This window comes from Hippopotamus amphibius, chromosome 1, assembly GCF_030028045.1.
Source record: "Hippopotamus amphibius kiboko isolate mHipAmp2 chromosome 1, mHipAmp2.hap2, whole genome shotgun sequence".
Taxonomy (NCBI): Eukaryota; Metazoa; Chordata; class Mammalia; order Artiodactyla; family Hippopotamidae; genus Hippopotamus; species Hippopotamus amphibius.
In genome coordinates, this window is record NC_080186.1 from 183206152 (window position 1) to 183224663 (window position 18512).

The 18512-nt window shown below is 38.1% G+C and overlaps 1 protein-coding gene across 1 annotated transcript in view; it reads left to right on the plus strand.

The window, feature by feature from the left end:
* Positions 1 to 7248: 7248 nt before the first annotated feature.
* CCDC112 (coiled-coil domain containing 112) overlaps positions 7249 to 18512 on the plus strand; it is a 30645-nt gene continuing 19381 nt past the window's right edge. Inside the window, exon 1 of the mRNA XM_057737168.1 lies at positions 7249 to 7522. Coding sequence (XP_057593151.1) covers positions 7406 to 7522 — 117 coding nt within the window. The 5' untranslated portion in view covers positions 7249 to 7405. The remainder of the gene's footprint in view (positions 7523 to 18512) is intronic.

Genomic DNA, 18512 nt, shown 5'->3' on the forward strand with positions numbered 1-18512 from the left:
CAATTTTTTCCTTTTTCTTAGGTTTTTAACGTTTAATGTTTAGATTTTTAATTTGCCAACTTTAGTAATTGTATTTTCTTAGAAATGATTCATTTCCTCTGCATCTTCAAATTTATTTGCAGACAATCAAGCAAAATAGACCCCTGTAATTATTTTTTTTTGTATTTTTATTATGTATATTTGTGCTGTCTTAATTTTAGTTCTTGATCAGGTCAGCTAGTGGTTTATCTGTCTTAACAGCATAAATTTATTCATGAGGGTTATCATTTCTCTGTTATTTATTTTATTATTTTTTTCTTTCACATTTCTTAATTCATTTCTCCTTTTTTCCTTTTTTGATTATTGATTTTTCCCCCATCTTCTTGAGTTGGGTGGTTAGTTCATTTATTTTTATTCTTTCTTATTTATTAATATAACTACTAAAATTGTTAATTTTCTGCTGAGGATGGCTTTAGGTGTATTCCATGGATGTTGGTTTGTAATGTTACCAATGTTTTCTAATTAAATTGCAGTTTTAGTTTTGATATGCTTTTTGACTCTGGAGTTTTAAAATTTTATGTAGTAGGGTCTTTCTGTCTTCTCAGTTGATTTCCTTTGTGATCAGAGAATTATATCTTCATTATTTCTGCTTTTTGGCATTTATTGAGGTTTTTGTGGCCTGCAAATGATCATTTTTGTGACTATTTCATGCATGTTAAAAAAAAAAAGTATAGTCCCTATTTTCAGTGAATAGAGTTCAGAATATGTCAATTAGAATTACCTTATACATCTGTCATCTACTCTACTCTATATTGAAAGCCCTTTCTCTGTTCCCTTCCCCAGGTGGAGCCCCTTCTCTGTGCCCTTCTGCCTTCTTCTCCCTTCTTCTTCCATGGCTTAGAAACCTTAAAGAAGGAGAGTAATTCTGCTATAGGTGTCTGACAGCTACAGCCCCAAGCTCTGCCAAGAAAGTGAACACCCCTGCCTCTCAAGCTAAGAACTAGTCCTTGCAGAAATATTGATAGGCTGGGGAAACAAATCTGCAAGAACTAGTCATTATATCTTATTCATTTACACTGACCAGTAGCCAAGTCACGCACACACTTGGCTTTACATATTTGTGCAAACCCAAAACCTTTCCTGTTTTCTTTCTTTCTCTTTTGATTCCACTAAGGTTTCCACCAAGTACTTCCTGCAGACAGATCTATAACACCCCCTGAGCAGTCTTTCAGTGCTGCCTACTTCCATGCCCAGGTCAGGATGGCACTTCCTTGTTTTCCCTGTCCTCAGAAACCTGGTTTGGTATCTACAGTCTTTCCTTGATAACAGCACCAATGCTTGTTGATTTTCCTTCCAATATGAGCAAGCCATACAGTGTCTGTGTGCTCCAGATTTTGCCAATCACTAGACATTTACTTTTTGTTATATGTTATAAGCACCAGATAGTGCTAAAATGTTGATTATCTCAGTCTGTGTAACAAAAATTCAAAAGCATTGGTTTTAAAAATGGTTCTTTTTCTCACATAAAAAGAAGCCCGAAGGTAGCCAGTGTAACTGCTCAAATTAATACACAATAATTGTAATAAAATCTCAAACAATACAGAAGTCCCAACGATTCAATAATATTTTCTATATCATTTTCATGATGTGTGATTTCTTAACTTCCACATTTATATATAGAGACTTATTTTGATTTGAAATTCTCAAGCAAGAGTGAATACTTAATTGAAAAGTTACTTTGTTCCTATGAGCTAGCAGTTCCTGAAAAATTTCCCATAAATTCAAGGGAATATATAGATGAAATACGAGTTTAATTTTCTATCTAACTGTAGAAGAATGACCCTGTGATAACTTCTTCTGAAAGTAAAGTTTTAACGATAGGTTCATGTTCATCAAGTGGGTTTGAATTTTCAGGGAAAAGTGCTCTGTTGGGACTAAGTAGTGTAGTCATAAAACTGTCAACCACACTGAAGATTTTTCATTTCCCTGAAGCTGAGCTGAAGGAAGTAAACCTGGGACTACCTGCAAAAGAATAATCAACATCCATTCAAACACAAGTGATTATCTTCTTTATTTTCTACTGGTCTCCAGGAAAAACGTATTTTACAAAAAAAGAAAAATAGACTTGGAGGCTTTTTTGCTTTAGGAAAATAAGTTTTAACTATTCAGTCAGATCCAGGCTTGATGCTTGGCTCTGCTATATTCTAGCTGTATTATCTTAGAAAGTTTATTGACTAAGATTCTCAAACTTTATTTATTTACAGCAAAGGGTAGCTATGTGTATTAATAAGAGTGTTTGGCACACAGTAGGCCATCAAAAGTAAGGATTATTTTTTTTAAAATAAATATTCACGGTTTTTCCTTTTATCTAGGCTGACCTTCAAATTGTATTAACAGCTACATTTGGTGTAAAGATTCACTGTTATTGCTTTGGCTGTTGTTGTTGTTATTGTTCAACAATAAATGTTTTTGGCCCATCCTCAGGGAACTGACAGTGTGTTGGAGAGTATCTGGTTAGGAAACTCTAACATTACTGAGAACTATTAAAAAAAAGAGCTGAAAGACTGGGAACTCTTTAAATCACTTTCTCCTTTCAGTTTCTAGAAATATATTTAAGTGTAAACAATTGAACATTTTGTATGAGGATAGTCATTTAAAGGTCAGTGGAGGGAGTGCAGCTGTTTTTATTTGAGAATGAAAATTGTGGAGGAAGTTATCACCCCTTACATAAGTAATATTGATTAGCTTTTAATTCTGATTTCAGAAGTCAATATGAAGCAACCTTATTCCAGCCCTGTCAATTTATACTGGTGAATTCTATAGCTCACCGTAAAATTATCCATTTGTTAGTGTGTTTAAGACAGTAATACAAATACTTTGTTAATAATTAAGACATATAAAAGAATAAATCCATTGCCTAGGCATAAGAGTGTATTTGATTTTGCCTGTGTGGAGCATTTTCAGCATATTATTCTGTGACTGGGATGGATCATAACTCTTTCACCATTGTTCAGTTTGCAGTAGTGATCTCTACATAATTATTGAAACAAAACATTTGGCTCTTCTAAGTCCTTGTTTCATGATCTGACTTAAGGGGAACCCAAGTTGACAGCCTTTTTTTTTAAAAAATTAATTTTTATTGGAGTATAGTTGCTTTACAATGTTGTGTTAGTTTCTACTGTACAGCAAAGTGAATCAGCTATATGTATACAGATATCTCCTCTTTTTTGATTTCCTTCCCATCTAGGTCACCACAGAGTACTGAGTAGAGTCCCCTGTGCTATACAGTAGGTTCTTATTAGTTATCTATTTTATACATAGCATCAATAGTGTATGTATATCAATCCCAATCTTCCAGTTCCTCCCATCCCCTTTCCACTTTGGTACCCATACATTTGTTCGCCACATCTGTGTCTCTATTTCTGCTTTGCAAATAAGATCATATATACCATTTTTCTAGATTCCACATATATGCGTTAATATACGATATTTATTTTTCTCTTTCTGACTGACTTCACTCTGTATGACAGTCTCTAGGTCCATCCACATCTCTACAAATGACCCAATTTCATTCCTTTTTATGGCTGAGTAATATTCCATTGTATATACGTACCACATCTTCTTTATCCATTCCTCTGTTGATGGACACTTAGGTTTGACAACCTCCTTCTATCTTCCTGTCTGGAATAAGTGTGAGAATTGGAAAGGAAGAGATAACATGACCTCTATTTGCAGATAATGTAATAGTATTAAAGGAAACCCTAAGAGAATCATTCTAAAAATAAAGCCAAAATTAAGAGAATTGATTAAAGTAGCAATATAAAAAACTAGCAAAGAAAAATCAATAGTCTTCATATATTCAAAGAATAACTAGCTAGATGATATCAAGGGAGGGGAAATCACTTGTAGTTTCAAAAAAATTTTTTTAATGTGGGAATAAGCTTAAAATGTTTACTCTTCAAATTGCAAAAGTAGACTTGAACAAATGTAAAGGCAGACCTTGTTCATGGGTAGGGCAACTCTATGTCATACTTAATTCTTCCCAAGTTAACAAAAAAATTTAATGTGATTCCATTAAAAATATTGAGATTTTTCTCTTAAAATAGACTATTGATTCTAAAGTTCTTTGGGGAAACAAATAAGCAGGACAAGGTAGGAAGAACCCAAAAAGAAGAACAATGAGAGGAAGTAGCCCTGTAAGATATTAAAACATTTTATAATTCCTGTATAAGTAAAAAAAAGCACGTTCACTGATATATAACTAGATACACAGAATGATAGAATAGACTAAAAAATTCAAAATAGAACAATCATTTGTGAAAAGTTAAATGACATCTCAAATCACTGGTGAAAATATACTGTTTTTAATAAATGTTTTTGGCATAACTAGATAGCCATTTGGGAAAAAGTAAAAGTGAATCCATATCTCATCCTGGATATCAGAATGAAATCCAAATAATCCAGAAATCTAAATATAAAAAGTAAAACTGCACAAGAAAACAAGGATTCATTTCTTTATAAAGTGGGAGTGATAAAGCCTTTCTTTCCAACTATGATTATAAATCCGGAAGCATCAAAGAAAATACTAAAACATCAACGAACTTGACCACATAAAAATAAAAAGAACTTTTTCAAAGGAAAAAAAAAAAAGCAAAAATCATTAACCAAATAAAAACCTAGAAAAAATTTGCAATTTAAATGACAAAATTACATTACAATCACCTAATTAATAAAGAGCTCTTAAAAACTGGGAAGAGAAAGACCAAATACCATTGGGGAAAGATGTGAACAGAACAGAGTTTAAAGAAAAAGATGTCCTTCAACTTATGAAAAAAGGCTTCATTCATAACAAGAGAAAGGCATATTAAAATTACTGAGAATTACCATTTTCCACCTATTCAGATTGTCCAAAATACAAAAACTTGAAGATATACTGTGATGACAAATAATAAGGAAACAGGCACCCTCAGGCATGGCTAGTGGGAGTGCAAAATGGTACAACTTCTATGGAAAGGAATTTAACAATATCTAACTACATTGCCTTTGCACTTATCATTTGACTCAGCAATTCCACTGAAGATACACTTCCCCAAATATGAAATACTAGTGATCATTACTTGTCCTGGGGTTCAGGGCAGGTCACCCCAAAATATGCTACTTTGGCATACCAATTGCTTTGAATTAGTTACTTGAGAAACAGGCAGTTCAAGGAGGACACTCTGCCCCAGCCCTCTCCCTCTGAAAGCAGGAAATAAATCTCCCATCTTAAAGGCAATCTCCAAGCACCAAAACATAGGGACATCTTTACTGCCAGGGATAGAAAATTCAGGGTGGAAAAGGCTATGTAAACAAATTCTGCTTAAGTTTCTTCACTAATTACTACCCAAGCCTAAGTGTCTTTGTCAGTTCTTCACAAATTTATTGTTTCTTTGACTAAAAAGTATAAAAGCTTCCTGCTTTGGTCATTTCTTTGAGTCTCATATTTCTGTGAACTCCCACGTGTATGAAATTTTGGGTGAAAAGTAAGTACATCAATTAACGAGGTCTTACCTTCTCAGTACCCCCAGGCTACCCTCTTCTCACTAGTGCATGGGGAAAGGAGAGCAGCCCATCTTTTGTCTCCAAATCTACCAACCACCTTGTGCTGCAACCCTCCAGTAAGGAAGAGCAGGTGCCCCTCTCAAAGACCAAACTTTCCATTTGTGACCTAGACTCCAGGGTACGAATGCCCTCCACTAGCCCCCAGCTTGAAACACACACACACACACACACACCCCTTCTTTGATCACACATCTTCAAGCTACCACCTCATTTCACTGATCCCCTGCATCACACAATCGTCAAAATAGTTGTCTAAAGACATAATTTCTACTCCTTACCTTCATCATGTCCTCAACTGTCTCAGTCAGGCTTTGGTCCTCACCACCCCACTGACAGTGCTTTTGTCAAGGTGGCCAGTGGCCTCCCCATTGTCAAATCCAACCATCAGTTCTCTGTTTTCATGTCACTCAACCTCTGGGATGCAGACCACACAGTTGATCTTTCTCTCCTTCTTGAATCACTTTCTCCATAGGATTCTGGTTTTCCTCCCTTCTCCCAGACCTCTCCTGTCAACGCCTCCTTCTGGTTGGTGTCATCTGTGTTGGAGGGCTCTGGGACTCACTTCCCAAACTTCAGTTTATACTCTCCCTGAGTGATCTCATTCAGTCTTTTAAGATGTTTTCTACATGGAGACGAAGACCAAATTCATATATTTAGCTCCAGTCTCTTTCCTGGGCTCCAGAAGCATTTATTCATCTGTCTAACATCTCCACCAGGATGGTCTCTGGAATTAGGCCAGCCAGGCTTGTATCCCAGTTCCTACTTGTGTATGGTCATATGTGACTTAATGTTATCTGTGAAATGAAAATGATAATAGTACCTTCTTCACTGGGGTATTTAGAACAGAGTGCTGGCACAAAGTAAGTGCTCAATAAATATCCTGTGTGTTTACTTGTTTGAATTCCCTGCTAGAAGTTTGGAGAGAAGGAACCTCGTGTGTATGTCTAATTCAACAGTTAATTCTCAAGGGCTGGCATACAGTAGCAGCTGGATATTGATTGAATGGATGAATCGATGGATGAATCCATTCCATTAAAGGAGGAAAACGCGGTACATCCACAGACCAGCCGAATTGCCACTGGTTGCCCATGCCTTGACTGGAGGAGTCATCTCAGGCTTTTTTCCCACTTTCCCGACACTGTATTTTTGGAATCTCTCTTCTCAATGGCCAAGTCCTAGGGGTGTGGCATTCCTGCATCTGATATCTGATAGTGCGGGGCATGCTCTGTTTCGTTTGAAAATGTGGAATACAGTCTATTGTTCAGGCTCATCAATGATGTTTTTTCAGTTAGACTCAGTTTCACCAGAACTTAGTAGAAACCTAGAAAGAAGTTCTATTATGTAAAGTGTACCTACCGTGGATCTATAGATATCTATATATATCTGTATATATGACACGAATTAATTTAAGTAGGACAATGAAGAACAATGAATTTTCCTGGCGGCTAGAGGGCAGGGGCGGGGAGAAAGATTTTGCCTAATAAAGAGTAGATACGTGCTCTGTAATACAACCACGCCACAGAGAACGCGAAGCCGAGCCGAGCCGGCCACCCGGCCCCGCCCCGGCTCCGGCCCGCCCCGCCCCGCCCCGCCCCGCCCGGCCCCGCCCCGGCCCGCCCCGGCCCCGCCCCGCCCCGCCCCGCGGCCCACCTCCGCCCTGCACTCGCTCCGCGCCCTGCGCTCCGGCCCCGCCCCGCATCTCGGCAGCGCTCTGCGTCCTGGTGGAGCCCCGCCGCGCCGGCCGAGCCCGAATCTCCCCACGCCCGGGCCCCTCCGCCCCAGACCCGGGGGGGCCGCAGCGGACCGAGCGGCTCTGCGTGGGAACATGGCCGCTCTGACGACGGTCGTGGTGGCGGCGGCGGCCACAGCTGTCGCCGGGGCTGTGGCGGGGGCGGGCGCGGCCACTGGGGCCGGCGTGGGAGCAACGCCTGTGCCGCAGCAGGTAAATGGAGGAGGCGGGCGTGGGCCGGAGGGGGCTGCAGGCGCCGGAGGCAGGACGGGGCCCCAGGCTGAACAGGTGTCCTCAGCGACGCGGCCAGGGGAGGCGGGAGGCGCGGGCTTAGCCTCCCTTTGCCCGGGGCCTGGCACACGCCAGCGTTTCGCATTGTTCTTTTGTGCGTTTAACTGCTTTTATGGAGCCACCTCCCTTGTGGTTTTGGAGTGGAGGAAGATCTGGGTGGCAACCCTGGCTTTGCCTTTTCCTTGCGTGTGATGGGAACATATTTAACCCCTCGGTGACTCAGTTTCTTCTCTAAACATTGGAACTGATAATATGCACCTTCCCGAGCCGCGCACATTGTCTGGGAAGCCCCTGGTACGGTGCTTGGTTGGAGAGAGATTCAGTGCCCAGTGACTGGTGGCTGCTCTGTTATTGTATCAGCGCTGGGAACACAAGGAGGAATCAAACACGGGATGGTCTGAGGCTGATGTGTTTCCGAAGATCTTGTTAGGACCCCTTTCTCTGCAGTGAGGACCCGAGGATCCTCCAAGGTGAATTGTGGGATCCAGCTGCCCAGATCAAAGATCTTGACTCCTCTCATTCACAGCTCACACCCAAAGCATGGGCAATTCCTGTCTGCTCCACTTTCAGAATAAGTCCAGAATCCCAGTCTTCTCCTTGTCCACACCATCATTTCTCCCCCAGCAGAAACACTTTCCTAGTTGGTTTCTGTTCTTCCACTCTTGCCTTCCTGAAGTATTCTCAACAGTCAGGTGATTGAGTCCAGTAATGACACTTGTCTGCTCAGATCCCTCACAGTAAAGGCAAACGTTTTTGCCATAGTCTAGAGGGCCTCTGAGCTGCCCCCACCACCTCCCTGTCACCTCATCTTCAGTCCCCTGCTCTGAGTCTGCTGCAGCAATACTGGTTTCCTGGTGGTCCTTCCGACAATGGAACACTCTCCTCCCTCAGGACTTTTGCAGTTGCTGTTCCCTCTGCTTGGAATGCTCTTTCCTCATGATCTCATGGCCAGCACTATCACTGCCTTCAGATATCTTTGTTCAAATTTCATCAGCTCAGTGTTTCTTTCCATGACCTCCCCAAACTGAATCCCTTTACCCAGCACACCCTGTTCTCTTTTCTGATTTTGTTTTTCTCCATAGCACTTATTACCATATAATATATTATGCATATTATATATGTAATATATAATATTATATACTAATTATAATTATATTACCTACTTTTTTTATTGTCTTTCTCCACCCTGCCTGGAAATGTAAACCCTACCCTCTATGAGGGAAGAAACTTTGGAAAGTTTTATTCACTGTTGTATTCCCAGCACCAAAAATTGTGCCTCTTTAGTCCAGGAACATAGTAGATGCTCACTAAATATTTGTGGCTTAGTCCAAACCTGAAGGAAGGCGCTTATGAGCTGAGGGCAGCTTCTACCATTTTCTTCCTCTAAGGAAGTACAGTGTCTTCACCTGTTTCAAGAAATTCAAGAAATTATACCTCAGACAAATTTTCTCACACATCCTCTGTATTTCTTTTTATTATTCTAACTCTGGCCCAAATGTCTCAGAAAAAAAAGTAAAATATAGAAAAATACATGATATATCAGATATATTTTATTTTATTTTAAAATATTTTATTTCAGATATATTTTAAATACTTTAAAAATATTTTTTAAACCATATGGCCCTAGTGTTTTAGCCCTCTTGCTAGCTCTCTTCATGAAACCTTTCTGGCTTACTTTGGTTGAAAATGATTTGTTCTCTAAATCCTTAAAACCATGTTCTACCTCCTGGTTTGCATTTCTCACAAGTTGCCTAATACTGTTATTGATGCACACTCTTGCCCACTGCAGTGATTCTCAGAGGTTTGCCTTCCTTCGTGTTGGATCAGAATCACCTATGGAGCTGTTTCGGCTGTTACGTCAGTCCCTCATATTTAGCAATGTCTGGAGATAGTTTTGGTTGTCCCAGCTGCAAGTGGGCTATGGGGAAGGTTGTGTGTGCTACTGGCATCTAGTGGGTACAGGCCAGAGGACAGCCCCCAACAACAAAAAATTACCTGGTCCAAAATGTCAGTAGTGCTGAGGTTGAGACTCCCTGCTTTATATACTCTCACCAGTTTAGGGAAGGCAGAGCCTCATGGTTGACAATCACAGCAATAGCGAGGTAGAATTTCTCAAGGGTGTTTGGGTTTTTTAAAAAAGGATTAGAATCTCTACCATACCATATTATGATTTTGAGGAGTTTATATGTTATCCCTCTTTATACTCCCCCAACATACCATACACACATACACATAGACGCACACACACATACACACTATACACTCAAATTCTACAGCCTAGCACTGAACTTGAATGTTTGTCATAGGATTTCATGAATGACTATTCCTATTGACTCTAACAGTGAAACCAACTAATGTTTTCCTAAGAAGAGATAATTTTCCTCGTGACAACCTCCTAATATTAGAGATGTCTGCCAAAATATCTAAAGTTCATATATTAGCCTGCTAGGGCTTCCATAACAAAACACCACAGACTGAGTGGCTTAAATGACAGAAATTTACTTTCTTACGGTTTTGGAGGCTGGGAAGTCCAAGATCAAGGTGCTGTCAGGGTTGATTTCTGACTTGTAGACAGTCACCTTCTTGCTGTGTCCTCAACATGTGCACATGCAGAGAGAGAGAGAGCTTTCCCTGGTTTCTCTTCCTCTTTTTATAAGGACCAGTCCTAATGGTTTAGGGCTCTATCTTTATGATCTCATTTAACCTTAAATACTTCCTTAAAGGCACCACCTCCAAATCTAGGGCCTCAACATGTGAACTTGGGGGGTGATAATTCAGTCCATAACAGTTCCCTTGAATTATTTTGGAATAATTTTCTTTGACGTTTTAGAACTGTTTTATATTGTGTTTTATTTTACAACTCATAGAGTGTGGAATCCCATAAATTTCTTACTCATTTTGAAAACAAATATTGTGCCCTACCTATGCATTTTAATATTTGTATATTATTTGTTCATAATTCCCCTCAACCATTGCCTTTCACGGCTGAAGACTACAAATCTCTTGATTCTCCTCTCAGATGCCATTTCCCTCTTGATCTTTTTAGCAGCTGCATTATGACATTTTTGAAGTATCTCTAGCAGTATCACACTGGCATATGCCCTGGTTTTGTACCAGAATAGGGCTATGTCTTCTGTTTGTTTTGTTTCTAGTGACCGCCCTGTGATGACCTGTATTTTATGGCATTTGGCTGCCTGAAGTGGTCCTTCAGTGATAAGCACATTACTTTTCTGACTTTAAATCATTACTCAAAATGGATTTCCTCCAGAAGATCACACACATGAATGGGGCTGTGGTAGAGTGAAGAATCCCCCTCCCCACTTAAGGATAGTCACATCCTAATCCCCAGCACCTGTGAATATATAACCTTACATGATAAAAGGAACTTTGCAGATGTGATTAAATTGAGGATCTTGAGATGGAGAGTTTATGCTGGATTATCTGAGTGGGCCAATGTATTCACAAAGGTTCTTGTAAGAGGAAAGCAAGAGGATCAGAACCAGTAGTAGATGTAAAAATGAAAGCAAGGGGTGAAGTGATGTGGGCAAGGGGCCATGAGCCAAGGAATGAAGGTGGCCTCTAAAATCTGAAAAAAATGGTAAGGAAGTAATAGATTCTCCTCTGAATCTGCAGAAAGAACACAGTCTTGTGAACACCTTAATTTTAGACTTGCCCTCCAGAACTGTAAGAGAATAAGTTTGTGTCGTTTAAGCCTCTAAGTTTGTGGTAAACTGATTTTTGGTAAGTTTATTATAGTAGTGATAGGAAACGAGTGCAACCAGAGAAGGGCTAAGAAGGCCTGAGCTCTCACCTTTGGCTGACCTTGAGCTCTTCGCCACAGAAAGTGAGGGCTAAAGTGGAGTTGTAAACTGCTTGCCCAAGTACTGATGACATGCTCCAGCATGCACTCAGAACGCCTCAGCAAAGTCTGGGGACTTATTGGTTCAAGACAGCTAAGAATATCTTTGACCAACCAATCGTTCACTGACAACTAAGCTAATGAAGAAGGGACTTCAGTGCCACACAAACAAAAAATACAGACTTTACTGAATTAGTTCAGGAAAATGACTGAACAAACAGCAACAAAAACAAACCTTGGAGAGGGGAAAAAAATCTCATTTACAGAGTTGCCACATAATGTTATTTTAAGTGTTGAGTTTTTGACAAGCAAGTTATGAGATATACAAACAAGAAAGTATGGTGCACACACAGAAAAATTTAAAACAAAAAGTGCAGTGTAAAGAAACTACCCCTTAAGATGACCAAATGTTGGACATACTAGACAAAGATTTTAAATCATCTACTCTAAATATGGTCAAAAAGGTAAAGAAAACAATCTCTAAAGAAATAAAACAAACTATGAGAATGGTGTTTCACCAAATAGAAAATATCTATAAAGAGAAAAATTATAACAAAAGAATCAAATAGAAGTTTTGGAGTTTAAAAATACAAGAACTCAGTTGAAAAATTCACTAGAGGGACTCAACACTAGATTTGAGTTGGCAGAAGAAGATAGGTCCGTTTGGATTATCCAGACTGAGGAACAGAAATAAAGAATGAAGAAAAATGAACAGAGCCTTAGAGACCTGTGAGATACCATCAAGTGTTACAGCTAATGAGAGTGCCAGAAAGAGAGGAGAGAGGAAAAGGGGGAAAAGACAATTTGAAGAAATGATGGGTGAACTATAAACCTACACATTGTTGGAGCTCAGTGAACTCCAAGTAGAATAAACTCAAAGAGATCCATACCTAGACACGTTATAAATTGTAGAAAAGACAAAGACAAAAAGAAAATCTTGAAAGCACCAACAGAGAAGCAACTCAACACATATGATCTTCAATAAGATTAACAAATGATTTCTCAACAGAAACCTTGGACTCCAAAGGCATGGGATGATAGACATAGTCAAAATGCTGAAAGAAAAGGACTCTCAACCAAGAATTCTGTGTCCAGCAAAATAATTGTCTAAAAATGAAGGAGACTACATCAAACTAAAAAGATTCTGCACAGCAAAGGGAACATCAACAAAATGAAAGACAACCTAGTGAATGAGAGAAAACATTTACAAGTCATATATATGATAAGGAGTTAATATCCAAAATATATACTCATACAACTCAATAGCAAAAAAACCCCAAAACCAAAAATCAAACAAAAAAAAATCCAATCAGATTGAAAAAATGGGCAAAGGAGCCAATAGACATTTTCCTCAAGAAGACATTCAGATGACCACAGGTATGTGAAAAGCTGGTCAGCATCATTAACCATCAGGGAAGTGCAAATCAAAACCACACTTTTTAGAATGGCTGTTATCAAAGAGACAAGAAATAACAAGTGTTGATGAGGATGTAGATAAAAGTGAACCCTTGTGCACTGCTGGTACAGATATAAATTGATTCAGCCTCTCTGGGAAACAGTATGGAGGTTCCTCAAAAAGTTAAAAATAGAACTGCCATATGATCCAGCATTTCCACTTCTGGGTATTTATCTGCAGGAAATGAAAACACTTACTTGAAAAGATACATGCACCCCAGAGTTTACTGTAGCACTATTTACAATAGTCAAGATATGGAAGCAACCTGTGTCCCCTAACAATGAATGGATAAAGAAAATATGATACACACACACACACACACACGCTCACTGGAATACTTTTCAGCCATGAAAAGAAGAAAATCTTACCATTTACAAAAATGTGGATGGACCTTGAGGACATTATGCTAAGTGAAATAAGTCAGACAAAGGCAAATACATACCATCTCACTAAATGTGAAATCTAAAAAAAATTAAACTCATAGGTACACAGAACAGGTTGGTGGTTGTGAGACGCAGGGGATGGGCTGGGCAAAATGGATGAAGATAGTCAAAAGCTACAAACTTACAGTTATAAAATAAATAAGTCCTGGTGATGTAAGATACAGCTTGGTGACTAGTTAACAGTAGTTGCTGAGAGAGTAGATCTTAAAAGTTCTCATCACAAGAAAAACAGTTTGTAACTCTGTATGGTAATGGATGCTAATTAGACTTACTGTGGTGAGCATTTTGCAGTATATACAAATATTGAATCATATTGTACATCTGAAACTAATATAATGTTATATGTCAGTTATATCTCAATATAAAAATCAAAGGAGATTGGAATTCAGAGGGAGCTTGGAGTTTACCTGATACAGTGTTTTCATTCTAAAAATAAGGTTGAGACTTAAAGCTATTAATTTGCCCCAATTTCTGTTATTAGATATACATCTCAATAGAGGCTTTGTTTCCAGCAGAGTGTTTCTGCCAATGAAACGTGCTAACTCAAGCTCTAAGTGAGTTGATTTGTTAAAAATATAGTTTTGTCCCTTACAGCCTAGTAAAAACCAAAGACTTTATTGTTTGCCAGATTATTTTTCATAAATAACGTATAAAATGGAAACCTAGATTACAAAATTTGCTGCCACTAATTATAAAGACATCTTCACTCTATTGTTCCAAAAATATAATGGCAGTAAAATATAATGGATAATGGTAGACTATGGAAAATTGAAAATATACACACAGGTTCTCTGTTAGCTCCGATGTAAATTCTCCTAGAAGTCCACATCCCTGGAATTCACCTAACTAGAACAGGTAAGTACACTTGACCCTTAAACAACACAAGGGTTAGAGGCACCAACCCCGGCATAGTCAAAAATCTGTGTATAACTTTTGACTCCTCAAAAACCTTTTTAACTACTAATAGCCTACTATTACCTTTTGGTCGACTAACACATATTTTGTAAGTTATTATACTGTATTGCTACAATAAAATAGGCTAGAGAAAATAAAACGTTACTAAGAAAATCATAAGGAAGCAAAAATATATTAACAGTACTGTACTGCATTTATCAGTACTGTGAGTTTACATCACTTGTTTATAAGATGAATTGCCATTCAGTATCTACATCAATATTGTCTTATACAAAACACTGTAGATGTTGTACATATTACTAACATTAGACATCAAAAATGAAAACATAATGTGAAGAAGAAATTCATGTTTATTTGCAAGTGTAATGATCCATGCACCAATACTGAAGAGGAAGCAATATGATTGGTTTATGGTAGCCTACTATAGTCGATACATTTGCTTCACAATAGCCTAGCCTATACACTAATGAATGAATCAGTATAAAGTTTTATGGCATACAATATTATGGTCATATTCATAATGTAATATTGGGAACATTGTTCCAGTTTAAAAAAAAACCACTTACCTGTGATGATAGGCTGATAGACACTTTCTCCAATGAAGAGAGAGATAAGCATACTGTACAGTAATATAATTCTTAGAAAGCAAAGTTATAAAACAGTAAGAAAACTTAACACATTATTAATTTTATATATGGGACTTCCTAGGTGGCGCAGTGGTTAAGAATCTGCCTGCCAATGCAGGGGACATGGGTTCGATCCCTGCTCCAGGAAGATCCCACATGCCGCAGAGCAACTAAGCCCGTGTGCCACAACTACTGAGCCTGTGCTCTAGAGCCTGTGAACCACAACTAATGAGCCCATGCTCTGCAACTACTGAAGCCTGAGTGCCTAGAGCCCGTGCTCTGTAACAAGAGAAGCCACAGCAATGAGAAGTCCACACAACTCAACAAAGAGTAGCCCCTGCTCGCCACAACTGGAGAAAGCCCGTGTGTAGCAACGAAGACCCAGCGGAGTCAATAAATAAAAATAAATACATACATAAATTTATTTTAAAAAATTTTATATGAATATCACTGACCTTATGCCTATGTAAGGATAGATTAGTATCTACATGACTTCGTGACATACTTAATTTTTTCTTAATTTTTTTGATATTTCTAGGCTGTGTGGTTTGTCTGTTCTTTCAATGTCACAGATCTCCAAAATTCTTTCCAATATATTTATCGAAAAAATCTTCATATAAGTGGACCTGCTTCAAATCTGTATTGTTCAGGGGTCAACTGTATATTGCTTCTACTCAGAATTGGAGCATATTTTCATCAGCTAAACAATTTCCCCAAATGATCAGGATTATATTATACTTATAAACTAATGAACAACTTTTAAAAAATTTGTATTCTCTACACATATATCTCAAGTAAAATGTAAAAAGCTTTAGTGAAAAAATGGAGAAATTTAGACATCCCCAGATTTAAAAAACTAAGAGAATTCATTGCCAGCATATCTGCCCTACGAGAAATACTAAAGTAAGTCCTTCAAGCAAAAATAAAAAGCCCAGGACCCCTGCTGCAAGCACCCCCATCCCCACGGTGAGCCACAGCCACCGCCCCCCCCCCCCCCCCGGGTGACCCTTCAACACCAGCAGGGACTGCTTACTTTCCAGGATGTGGCCATAGATTTCTCTCAAGAGGAGTGGGAATACCTCGCCCAAGATCAATGGGAATTGTACAGGGATGTGATGTTAGAAAACTATAGGAACCTGCTCTTGGGTGAAGATACCTTCCTTCCAGAATTCCTTATCCACCCACAGGGTTTAGAGTCCATCATTTGTAGAATGTCTCCTAGAATCTTTTGCTTCTTACAATAGAGTTTCAGACTGCAACCTTTCAGGAAAAATTGGGAGTTTGTGGGTATATTTTATTTTATTTTAAAATTGTAGCCTCCCTTTTAATATACACCCTGCTTAGGGTGTGTCTGTATAAACTGTGTACTATATGCTTCTGTTGTAGTGCTTACAATATTTTATTGTCTTATTTTCTCTAACAATTTTCCATGGATTCTTTGGGCTTAAGGTATATTAAAAGGGAGACTGCAATTTTGGGACTTCCCTGGTAGCGCATTGTTTAAGAATTCACCTGCCAATGCAGGGGACATGGGTTCGATCCCTCGTCTGGGAAGATCCCACATGCTGCAGAGCAACTAAGCCTGTGCGCCATAACTACTGAGTCTCCATGCTGCAGCTACTGAAGCCCACATGCCTAGAGCCCGTGCTCTGCAACAAGAGAAGCCACAGCAATGAGAAGCCCAAGCACTGCAATGAAGAATAGCTCCCGCTTGCCACAACTAGAGAAAGCCCAGGTGCAGCAATGAAGACCCAGTGCAGCCAAAAAAAAAGGAAGGGGGAAACTGCAATTTTAAAAGAATGAAATAAAATAAAAATAAATCTAACAAGAGACACACACACAAATAAATAAATTAAATAAATAAATAAAAAGATACCAGGCAAGTAATTCAAATCCAAATGAAGAATAATATCAGTGAAGAGCACTGGTAAAGGTAAATACAGAGGTAAATATAAAAGTCAGTATAATGTAAAGGTGTATAATGATAAAGGTAATATATGATGTATTATTATAATAAAGGTATACATAAGTATTATAATACATAAAGACAAATGTAGAGGTAAATATAAACGTCAGTATTTTTTTTTGTTCATGACAAACTTTTGTCATAAAATAAAGAGGGGAACACTTCTCAACTCATTCTGTGAGGCCGTTATTACCCGATACCAAAATTAGGTATCACCAGAAAGAAAATAACAGATCAGTATCTCTTATGCATACAAATACAAACATCCTCAACAAAAAGCTATCAAACCAAATCTAACAACATAGGGAAGGATTATACACCGTGATTAGTTGGGACTTATGCCAGGCATATGAAAATCAATCAACATAATAGAACGTATTAATAGAATAAAGGACAAAAACCATAGGATCATCTCAGCAGATGCAGAAAGAGCAACTGGCAATATCAAACACTTTCATGATAAAAATATTCGACAAACTAGCAATAGAAGGAAACTCCTCTGCCTGATAAAGGCATCTATGAAACACCAACAGCTAACATAATACTTAGTGACGAGCGATTGAAGGCTTCCCCAAATGTTCAGGAATAAGACAAGAATGTCCACTCTCACCACTTTATTCACTGGATAGTCTAGCCAGGCAGCTAGGCAAGAAAAACAAATGAAAAGCATCCAGATTGGAAAGAAAGAAATAAAACTATCCTTATTTGCAGATGGTATGGTCTTGTATATAAAAAAATCCTAACTAATCCACAAAAAACTATTAGAGCTAATAAACAAGTTCAGCTCTTTGCAGGAACTTGCAGGATAAAAGAGCAATATACAAAAATCAGTTGTACTTCTATACGGTAGTAATGGACACTTCAAAAATGAAATTAGGAAAATAATGCCATTTTGGAGTATTGCTTAGCAATAAAAAAATGAAATACTGCCATTTGCAGCAACATGTATGGACCTAGAGTTTATCATACTGAGTGAAGTCAGTCAGACAGAGAAAGACAAATATTATATCGCTTATTTGTGGCTCTAAAAAATAATGCAAATGAATTTTTACAAGACAGAAACAGACAGACAGAAAAAAACTTATGGTCACCAAAGGGGAAAGGGGGGACAGGGATAAATTCGGATTATGGGATTAACAGATCACACCACTATACATAAAATATATAAACAACAAGGAGTAACTATAGCATAGGGAACTATATTCAATATCTTGTAATAACCTATAATTGAAAAGAATCTGAAAAAATATATGCATAACTGAATCACTTTGCTGTACATCTAAGCTAACACAATATTGTAACATATTGTAAATATACTTCAATTTAAAAAATTAACATTCCATAGTATAACGAAGAATAAAATACATAGGAATGAATTTAGCAAAAGAAGTACAACACATTTGTTTTTGAAATGTATAAGTTCTGAAAACTCAGAAACATCAGTGAGAGAAATTAAAGACCTACCTAATAACATTTTGTGTTTATGAATGTGAAGACTTAATATTGGTGAGATAGCAATACTCCCCAAGTTGATTTACAGATTCAATGCAATCCCTATCAAAATCTCAGCAGCCTTTTTTTTCCCCCCACAAAATTGTTGAGCTGATCCTAAAATTCATATGGGAAATGCAAGGGACCCAAAATAGT